The sequence below is a fragment of the Mytilus galloprovincialis genome, chromosome 11 (assembly GCF_965363235.1).
Source record: "Mytilus galloprovincialis chromosome 11, xbMytGall1.hap1.1, whole genome shotgun sequence".
Lineage (NCBI taxonomy): Eukaryota > Metazoa > Mollusca > Bivalvia > Mytilida > Mytilidae > Mytilus > Mytilus galloprovincialis.
Window position 1 is genome coordinate 47,614,922 of NC_134848.1, and position 10,567 is coordinate 47,625,488.

General features: G+C 32.2%; 1 protein-coding gene across 1 annotated transcript; it reads right to left on the reverse strand.

The window, feature by feature from the left end:
• Window positions 1-499: 499 nt before the first annotated feature.
• Window positions 500-10,299, reverse strand: LOC143052285 (coadhesin-like). The gene is made up of 9 exons (XM_076225291.1): window positions 10,131-10,299; window positions 9,117-9,287; window positions 7,737-7,907; window positions 6,590-6,760; window positions 4,713-4,883; window positions 4,070-4,240; window positions 3,221-3,367; window positions 1,617-1,638; window positions 500-1,206 (listed from the first exon to the last, which is right to left on the reverse strand). The coding sequence occupies exons 3-9, from the start codon at window positions 7,879-7,881 to the stop codon at window positions 837-839; spliced, it is 1,197 nt and encodes a 398-aa protein (XP_076081406.1). The 5' UTR covers window positions 7,882-7,907; window positions 9,117-9,287; window positions 10,131-10,299; the 3' UTR covers window positions 500-836.
• Between the last annotated feature and the right edge of the window lie 268 nt (window positions 10,300-10,567).

The following is a 10,567-nucleotide window of genomic DNA, read 5'->3' on the forward strand; positions in this document are numbered from 1 at the left end:
CAAGGTATATATGTTTCTGCATTTCGAATATCTGAATTTTCATCCTCGTATTGGTTATATTGTAAAAACAACTCTAATCACACATAGAAGTGTATAAAAGATATGCAATATATTTTACTTTTATTACGGATCTTCATGACAATGTTATATATATAAAAGTATTGTAACTGTTTGTATGAATAACACAATTAAGAGATGTGGTATAATTTTAAACGAGACAACTCCCCTCAAGAGACAAAATGACAAATAAATAAACAAATATAGGTCACCGTTCGGCTTTAAACAATGAGCAAATACAAACACATAATCAGCTTTAAGAGGTCCCGAAATAACAAAATGTAAATGCAAACAAGACAACTAACGGCCTCGTTTTAGTACAAAAAGATAAACGATAATGAGTGAAAAAACAAATATGATATACAGCAACAAACGATAACACTGTATTACAAGCTTCTGACTTCTGGACATACATTAGGAGAATGTGGCAGGGTTAAATTAATTTGAAGGCCTCCACCTCCGAACCCACAGTACAGTGATGTAACAGTACATCATACAACCAAAAAATAAAAATCAGTTGAACTTATCAGATCGATATACAGCAGAAATATATATCTTACAAAAGAACTTAGCAGACTTAGCAGAGTACTTGAACATCCCCACAACAAAAAGACACTAAGAACATATCTGAGAGTACTTGCTGTTATAGACATCTTCTGAGACTAAGATATCAATTAATACACATCCAACATCCCATTGATGACCATATGAATGTAAATATGACTATATAAATGTAAATGACAATACACTTTAAAATTATTTTGTTGAATCAAACAGCTTCATCTTATTTTCAGATTTTCGTATATTTCCTCATCTTTGTCAGCATTGCATGGAACGTTCGCATTAGTACATGATTCGACTTTGTCAGAATTAGATGGAATGTTCGCATGAGCACGTGATTCGACATTGTTAGCATTGCATGGAATGTTCGCATGAGCACGTGTTTTGACATTGTCAGCATTGCATGATGCGTTTGCACGAGCACCTGTTTCGATATTGTCAGCAGTGAATTGTGTATTAGCATAGACATTACTATTAGTATTTCTGCAGGTATCATAAACGCCACTCTGTATACCACTAGCCCGTCCGATGCAATCGTAATCATTTTGTTGGCTAGTTACTCTTAATTCAGCAAGACTTTCGGTGTTGCTGAAACATAAATAAAAAATGTCGAGTCAATCAATGAAAAACTTATGGTACACTTTGAAATTATGCACGAGCGATTAGTAACATTACCTTAATAGACTTCGCTTTAGTGTTGTCGTGTAACTATGAATTCTGGACTCTAGATCAAATATTCAAGCTTGTAAATAAATAAATAAAAGAAGACAACAATGCATGTAAACTTTTATTTCGTTTTTAAACATGAGATTAAGAAATGTACATGAATAGAGATAGTGCAAAGTTTAAAGTTTCAGTACAACCCAAACAATATATTTTACTAAATTGCATGAAGCATATATACTAAATTCACGATGCAATAAAAAAAGGAAGAATCAGTTCGAATATATTTTTGCAAAAACAAATTGAAATATTAATAAAAAAAAATGAAAACTTACCATCCACTTTTCTTTCTTTTTGCTAAAAAATAAATCACCATACATTAATATAAGAGATAAAGCCATTCTGTGATCATATATTCAACATGTTCAACATAGCTAGTTATAGTATATATTAACACAAATATTTGCTATATTCGTTAACAAATATATATAATGTATTTCGTTTTGTGACTAGGGTACCTTCAGAAACTCTAACCTAGTAAATGAATTGGAATGAGGTACAAATATCAAATGTAGCCGGACATTTACATAATTCCCCGAATATGCATTTCATTAATCATACACTGTTGAATATATATACTTGAAAAATTCCCCATTTCCATTCTTATTTTATTTAATAAGTGTTTGGACGACGATGTAAAAGAATATGTTTGGAATTCGTATTCCTCTTTGAAGATGTTGAAATATGTCTTCGTCTTTTGGAATAACTTTGAACATATGATGAACATGTGATATCAATCAAAATTGGATCGTAGACATATTGAATTTTGTATAAGCCAGGCATATAATGACTACTACAAACCAACAAATGTTCGCGAACGATGTATTTTGTTGCGACTTTCGCGAGTACAAAAAAATCGAGAATATAAATCGTCGAGAATATGTTAAACTTGGTTTTTTCCTTACTTAACTACATGAAGTAAATTTTAAAATCGCAAAATGGACTAGTAAGGACTGAACGCGAAATAAAGTATCCGCGAAAATTAGTTGGTTTACAGTATATGTATAATACGTTTTATTTTGGATTTTAGGAAGGTTTTATTCAGCAATAAATAACTTTTTTTTACCTCAGTATTCAGCAGTATGTAGGATGACTTAATTTCATTATGTTAGATGATAAGATATATTATGAAACTCAATTGATAAATTACACATTTTTCTTGATTCCGTTGATAGTAATGGAATATTGGAATGGCCACGGATTTAGTTCAGTTGTTAAAGTCACAATCCCGCCGTTCTTCTTGCGATTGGGATATTTCTCAAATGTTTCTTGTCATGAACATCACAGCAATTTTTTCCATCTTTCAAAATGATACAAAAAAGAAGATGTGGTATGATTGCCAATGAGACAACTATCCACAAAAGACCAAAATGACACAGACATTACCAACTATAGGTCACCGTACGGCCTACATTCTGAATTATATGTCTCGGCCATTCATGCGAAATCTGCAGATAATGGTTCGTCTTACTTTCCGTTTGTATGTTTCTTATATGTCACCCTATGTTTGGTTCTCTCTTCGAATGCAACACGAGTGTACTTGTTTCATTTATGGACTACTAATAAATAGTATTTCCTTAGCAAAAAGTAATTTACAAACACTTCTAAACTTTATTATTAAAGATTATCGTTGGTCGTCTCAATCGAATCATCGAGATTACCAATGATAATCTGTTGATCGCTATTTTACCTCCGAAGACGTTGTTAATTTCATTGACAACGGGCATGTGCGCCCTTACTTTTTTATCGATAAATTTATCTACCACTCTGGTGTGGTGGAAAGGGAAATTCTCGGTCTGTAAGATCAGGAGGAAATTTCGCAAAATAGCGATAAATATATTTATTTGTTGATATCAATTGATAATACACATACACTTACCAACTTTATTGGGTCTAAATCTGCGAAATACAAATAAAGCTATACACGTTATGACAACCGCTACAACAACGCACGCAACTGCAACACCTCCAAGCAGTGCAGATGATACCGAATTTGATGTTTCTTTTTTGACCTGTAGATGTGCATCTGCAAAATACGAAATGAAGAGCATGGATTTTTTGGCACTGCATCAGTTTTACTTATAAATTAAACATTAATGGAATATGCGTATAGGATATCTCTCAAACTAATTAAATGATGATTTATTATATTCATGTTGGTGGTATTTGCACAACTTTCAGCATTTGTTGCTGGCGATTTAACTAGCCGGAATTCCCAGGGAAAGCTATATGTTTGGTAGGATAACTGCCAAGACTTGCAACAGAGGCTGCAACGTTTAGAGAAAAAAAAAAGCGAAAAACGTTGTGAGTGTTAACATGAATTAATCATAAAATTACTTGAACGCTTGAAATCAAGGCAATTTCAAATCATTTCCATAAAAGATGCATAAAAGAAACAAAAAGCCAACCAACCTAAACAGAGCAATCAATAACAAAAACAAAGGTTAGACTTAGCCAGAGAGAAGTATCAAACAATTCATTTATATAGCAGCAAATTACTAAGCTTCATCTTTCATTCCCATACGATAATAGCTAAAATGAAATACAAGCACAAACAAGAAACATATGACTGTAGTCAATTAAATTACTGAAAGTAAATATATAGAGTGAAGCAAATCATTAAACGAATTAATCTTTTGTCAGAGAAAGAAAAGCAAAATAATTCATAGCTATGACACCTGAATATGAAAATAAAAGGATGGAATGGTAGACTAACAACTCAGCTTACCTGGACATATGTCTTGAAAGCATGCATGGATGTCGAAATCAAGTCCCATACATTCAGAACCCCCGAAGTACGGCGAAGGACTGTCACATTCCCGGAATCGGTGTTTGGATCCATTCCCACACGTTGTATTGCATGGTTGCCATTCTTGCCATGTACCCCATTGTCCATCAACTGCAAAGCGTAATCTAATTTTATTACCAAATGTAATATAGTGAAATACAAAAACTACAATGTCTATAAATTCATTAGTCAGACATTGGAAATATGTCGGAATTACAATCAACATTAACTTAGAAAGAGCCAATATAAATACGAAAATATATACCAAAAGGTGAAATATAACGTAATTGCATTAACAATACGAAGTTTTAGTCTTTTTACGCTGTTGTCTCATTGCAAAATTTAAGTTCCCAGAATCAATCCAGATTATTCGTATTTTAAACAATGAAAACCTCATTTATCATTTACATAAAATACAAGAAGGATAATATATTATCAATGTTACGTCACCAAATACGCATTTCGGCAAATGATCAGATGTTAATGGTACCTAGTGTATGATACCTTAACATTACAAAAACACTTCCTTTGGACATATTTATGTAGTGGGACAACCGATTTGTAAAATAGATCATGCAATTACTTTCACAGTTCTGGTTGTTGCAAGAACGACTTTCTATCGTTGTACCATTGCAGTAACGTCCCCCGTTAGATGGCGGAGGAGCATCACATTTCCTATTTCTATCCCGTATTCCTCCATTACATGTTGCACTACATGTATCCCAGGATGACCATTCACTCCAGTCACCATCATCTAAAATAAAAGAAATAGGATAGCTATATATTTTATAACAACAACTTTAGCCGATCATAGATTTAACAGATTTATTTGAATCGTGTCATAAATGCAGGTAGTAAAGTAAAACATTGTACTACTCAACAAACATTGTGTAATATCAGCGTTCTTTGTTTACTTTGTATCACATAAGATACCCCTGATAACATCAACATCAATCTATCTAGACTGCAGCTATGATGTGTATGTTTATTCCACTTGCAATTGCTTGTTTGAAAGCTAAACACAGAAGCTGTCTTACTGAACTAACCTAAACATGAACTCAACAAGACAAAGAGTACATGTAAATGATCAAACTACAAACAATTCAAAGAAACAGAAAAAGACCAATCCACAACCTTAATTATATTTTGAACTTGAAACTATTGAATGTGTCTATTGTCGCTTATGTTGTTATATATACTCACATTTGGACTATCATGTCTATGGTCCGAATTGTTATGGGGACATGCATGTATATATTTGATGCTTTGTTTCTTATGATTTTCGTACATAATGAAATTCAGACCTTTTACAGAACGTTAAACTTGATAATTTACTGGGACAACGAAAATCTAAATCATTTGATATTAGTATGTTGTTTATTTATCACATATACACTTAACTCATTTTCGTTTATACAAATGAAGCAGTACAAATGTAGTTATGCAACATCTTAGATCTAACACTTCAATAATACTTATATTGATTTAATGCCGACGTAGTTTTTCAACTTCATGTTGCATTTGTTTTTTCTTTTTTCCGTTGATACAAATGTAGCTTACAAAATTGTGAAGAAGTTAAGGGTTAACATATTTATTGTTAGTCTTAAAATATATATACATTCAACCTAAAGCTCTTTATGTTCTGTTTATTCACCAATTGCTTCTACACGCTAAATTTTTTAACTTTCAAAAGGAGTTGATTCCAGAATACAGGACCCTGAACGAACACTATTTATAATCATTTTACTTTATTAAAAAGAAATGATAATTTCACAACTTTATCACTTATTCTGAAAAGCATTTGTAAGAGATCTGTCTTAAACATAGAAGGAATATATATATAATATATAAATATATAGGAACAAAGCCTGCAAAATACTCGTGTAGGAATTGCAATTGAATGTTTAAAAAATAGTTTGTTCATTAACAACACACACCGTTTTCAAATTATATATTTTAATTGCGTCAGTTTTAGAGAACTATTAGCTGTTACCAACATGCTTTTTCAAAAAGTTTATCCCTGTTCAATAAACATAGTTTATATATATATATACACGATTTAATAACATTCCATTCTCAATTTTATTTACGATTTAATAACAACATCTTCGTATGATACCATCTTAGATTAGTACCGTTATGCAAATTTTAAGACTATATCTATTGAATGTATATATATACTGGAAATGTATCCTTCTGTTGCATATTATAAAACAAGAATATTAATTTACTTTGTAAATCTTTGATATGCCCCTGAACAATTTTAAATTTTGAAATAAAATTACATGTTTCTTTTCTTTCAAGGAATCTAAGCGAGTTCGAGTCATTTATAGATTCTCACTCATAAAATATGTTTGAAAGTTGGAGCAAATAATGTGTATTTGATCCGTTTAATTTGTATGGAAGAACAAGTAAAATAGCTAAAACGAAATTGCCTAACATAATATACGTTATACATACTAGGACATGCATGGGTATTACAAGTATCCGAATCAACATTATTGCCATTACAATACTCTCCGCCATAAGAAGGAGGAGGATTGTCACACAGTCTACTCCTTGTCCTATTTCCCATACCACACGAAGCCGAACACAAGCTCCAAACTCCCCATTCTGACCAGGCACCAATGACTAAAAAATGGTTGAATTCAAATACAACTATTTCTATAAACTATTCTTAATGCCTTATCATAACAGTTTAAAATAATGAAATACAAAATCCTGACTATGCGATATGGTTTTATGCAATGTTGAAAGACGAATGGTGACATTTAGTTATAAATGTATGTGTCATTTGGTCTCTTGTGGAAAGTTGTGTACTTGGCAATCACACCATATTTTCTTAATTTGTTTTGCCCCACCTACAATAGTAGAGGTGTATAATGTTTTCTGGTCTCTTCGTCCCTTTGTCCATTCGTTCGTCTATTCGTTCGTCTGTCCCTCCTCACGATAAAGTGTTTGGTCAAGGTAGGTTTTAATTGAGTTGATGTCCAATCAACCTGACGCTTAGTGAACATGTTCCCTATGGTATGATCTGTTAAATATAAATAAAAAGTTAGATTTTAGGCACCAACTTTATGGTTCACTGATCAGAGACACTGATGTGTTTCAGGTTAAAGGTTTTGGTGAAAGTGTTAAGTCATGGTAGTTTATGATTAATATGAAATCCAATTAAATTAAAACTTGATTTTGTTTTTCCCTTGAGTTCAATATTTTTGTAATTTTACTTTTCACTATGATACCATCTTTCGACTTTAAATGCCAAACTAGATTTTTGATTTATAGTGCGCTTTTGCATCCGTGTATTATAGACACATTCTTGATGCTTAGATTTTATTTTAATATTCATGAAGATTGTTTTTGCATTTTGTATTTTTTATATACATGCGAAAAAATCAGATAATAAAACTGTCAGCTTTTTTTTTTCAAAGTTAAAAAAATTAAATGTCAAAAAGAAGATAAAACAAAATTACATACACATTTGTTTTGTACAAACAGTAATAAGCACGTACTGCTAAAACTATGAATGTTAAAAATTTGAAACTGTTTGTTACAACATAGACCCAGTGACGGATACAGTGAAATTTTGTAGAAAATAATCACCCACCTGGACAATTAATATCTGCGCATGTTAGTATTTGGTCGGCCATCCCTGAACATGCAGATCCACCAGCTGATGGATAAGGGTTATTGCAATAACGAGTACGTTTTTGTACACCACCATCACAAGTTGCATTGCATTCTGACCACATACTCCACCCTCCCCAACTTCCATCAACTGAAAAGATGAAATTAAAGAAAATGAGATAGCTGTGTCAGTTGAGTAATTGTTAACAGCATATGCAATATTGTTATTGATAACGATATGTATAAGATGTGACGGGCTTTTGACTAAGGACAGGTGCAGTAGAATGCAGAGGGTTCTAACTAGGTTGGTAGCGCTAATCCATCCCAAACCTACAACAGTGTTGTAATACAAAAAAAATCAATGAAATCATGTTTGAGCAACAACAATAATCGACAACTACTCAAGATACATGACCAAGACTTCGGACAGGCACATATATATTTATTTTTAATTCATAAATTCCCAATATTTTAGATAATTTTATATATGATATCAATAGTAGACTGTTCATTTTGAAAATTTGCTCTGGCTTTAATGTTCTTCTTTTTTTAAGCCTTTATTACAAGATGCCACTACTAAGTAAACGAAGTAAGTTGTTAAATTTAGAGCATAGCAGGTGGCTTTGGTATTTTTAAAATTATCATTTGTTAAATTAAGATTGTAGCTACTTGAAGCACGAATAAAATTGATGTAGTCTACAAAATGGTTTCGCCATGATTTTTGACTAATCAAGATCTGTATCACGTTCGTTTCTTCTTTTAAAACTATATGTTTTCGCTTTTTATACTCTAATACTATAACTATTAAACATCTTCATATGTAGTCTCTGTTTTGTTTTATTTGAATCACTTAGTATATTGAAGATAACACGTACATACAGTTTGTGAAAAAAGAAACTAAACATTCGAAAATCGTCTTAAACTAGTAGTTTGAAATGTAAACCAACTATATTTGTCGCAGAAAATATAATTGTTTTAATCATAAATGATTGTAACCCCCCCCCCCCAAACACACACACACACACACACACACACACACACAAAACTAAAAAACAAAAAACGATCACAAAAATAAAAACCAGCACATACTATGGCGTTGTTATGTTTAAATAGCATTACTCCCTTGCAACACATTTTAAAAAATGAATCAGTCCATGTCAAATTTTTTATATTTTGGATTCTCAATGCTCTTCAACATTGTACTTGTTTGGCTTTATAAATATTTTGATATGAGCGTCATTGGTGAGTCTGTCTTATGTAGACGAAACGCGCGTCTTCCGTACTAAATTATACTCCTGGTACCTTTCATAACTATCAACATCATGGTACGACAAACAACAAACACAACAGACAAACATACCTGTACACCTAGCAATGCTGCAATTAAGTACTTCGAACGTCTTTCCATTACAGTATGCTCCATTTGCTGTTGGTACCGGATTATTACAGAGGCGGGATCTCGTTTGATGTCCAGAATCACAACTAGAACTGCATACTGTCCAGTCTGACCATGATCCCCAGTTTCCATTAACTCTCATTAAAAAAATGTTCACTTGTAAATTGCATTTAGGAAAAATTTCGATAAATGGCCAGTTAAACTGCCCAATAAATCTTGAAAACAACTGTATTAGTTCAATGGATGCTAATTAATTGAATGTTATACATTATTTATTTACCTAGTTAAAGTGACATCTAAAATAACACATACTTGTAGTTTGACATTTCATTAACTATAATATCTGAGAGAGGCGGGATCTCGTTTGAAAACCAGAATCACAACTAGAAGTGCAGATTGTCCAGTCTGACCATCATCCCCAGTTTCCCTTAACTTTCAGCCAAAAATGCAAAATATAAGTTGCATTCTAAAAACAATTTCGATAATATGACCAGTAGAAATAGCTTGAAAAAGTTTAATTACAAAATTAGACATAATTTTTTGGGGGGATTTGATCATTTACTTTTCTTTCGTTTCAAGTGTTTGAACTTTTGCGTTTGTCATTTGATGAAGAACGTTCCGTTTTTAATATTTGGTGTTAGGTGTTTTGGGGATTTCACTTTTATCCAGGTAAGAATATATTTCAAAAACCATATTTATCGGCTTCAAACTAGTGTCACATACTTCTAGTTTGCAATACTCATATCCTTTAATATCTAACAGAATGGCTATCTAGATGGTTAGTGATACAAAAGTTTAAAAAAACGGGAAAAAACAAGACCCCCCACCCGAGAAACAGAAAGCATCGTTTCATTATCATCTTAGTTTATATGAATATATTGAGATTTTAGGTGTACATTGAAAGTTCTGACAACAAATCTTAAGCTTATATTAGTACTCGTCATAATAAAATGTTATTCTCATAACAGACAAACATACCTGTACACCTAGCAATGCTGCAATTAAGTACTTCGAACGAGTTTCCATTACAGTATGCACCATTTGAGGATGGTACCGGATTATTACAGAGGCGGGATCTCGTTTTATGGCCAGAATCACAACTAGAACTACAAATTGTCCAGTCTGACCAAGATCCCCAGTTTCCATTAACTGTCATAAAAAATATGTTCACTTATAAATTACATTTAGTAAAAATTTCGATAAATGACCAGTTAAACTGCTCAATAGATCTTAAAAACAACTGTATTAGTTCAATGGATGTTAATTGAATGTTATACATCATTTATTTACCTAGTTAAAGTGACATCTAAAACAACGTGCATTACGACTTGCCACATACTTGCAGTTTGACATTTCATTAACTATAATATCTGAGAGAGGCGGGATCTCGTTTGATAACCAGAATCACAACTAGA

Excerpts from the sequence above, each read along its gene's own strand:
- LOC143052285 (XM_076225291.1), bottom strand. The coding sequence starts at position 7,881 with ATGTGGTCAGAATGCAATGCAACTTGTGATGGTGGTGTACAAAAACGT. Across the intron at positions 6,761-7,736 it reads CGCAGATATTAATTGTCCAG|TCATTGGTGCCTGGTCAGAA; the intron begins GTGGGTGATTAT and ends ACCATTTTTTAG. Across the intron at positions 1,639-3,220 it reads ATTTAGACCCAATAAAGTTG|CAAAAAGAAAGAAAAGTGGA; the intron begins GTAAGTGTATGT and ends TTTATTTTTTAG.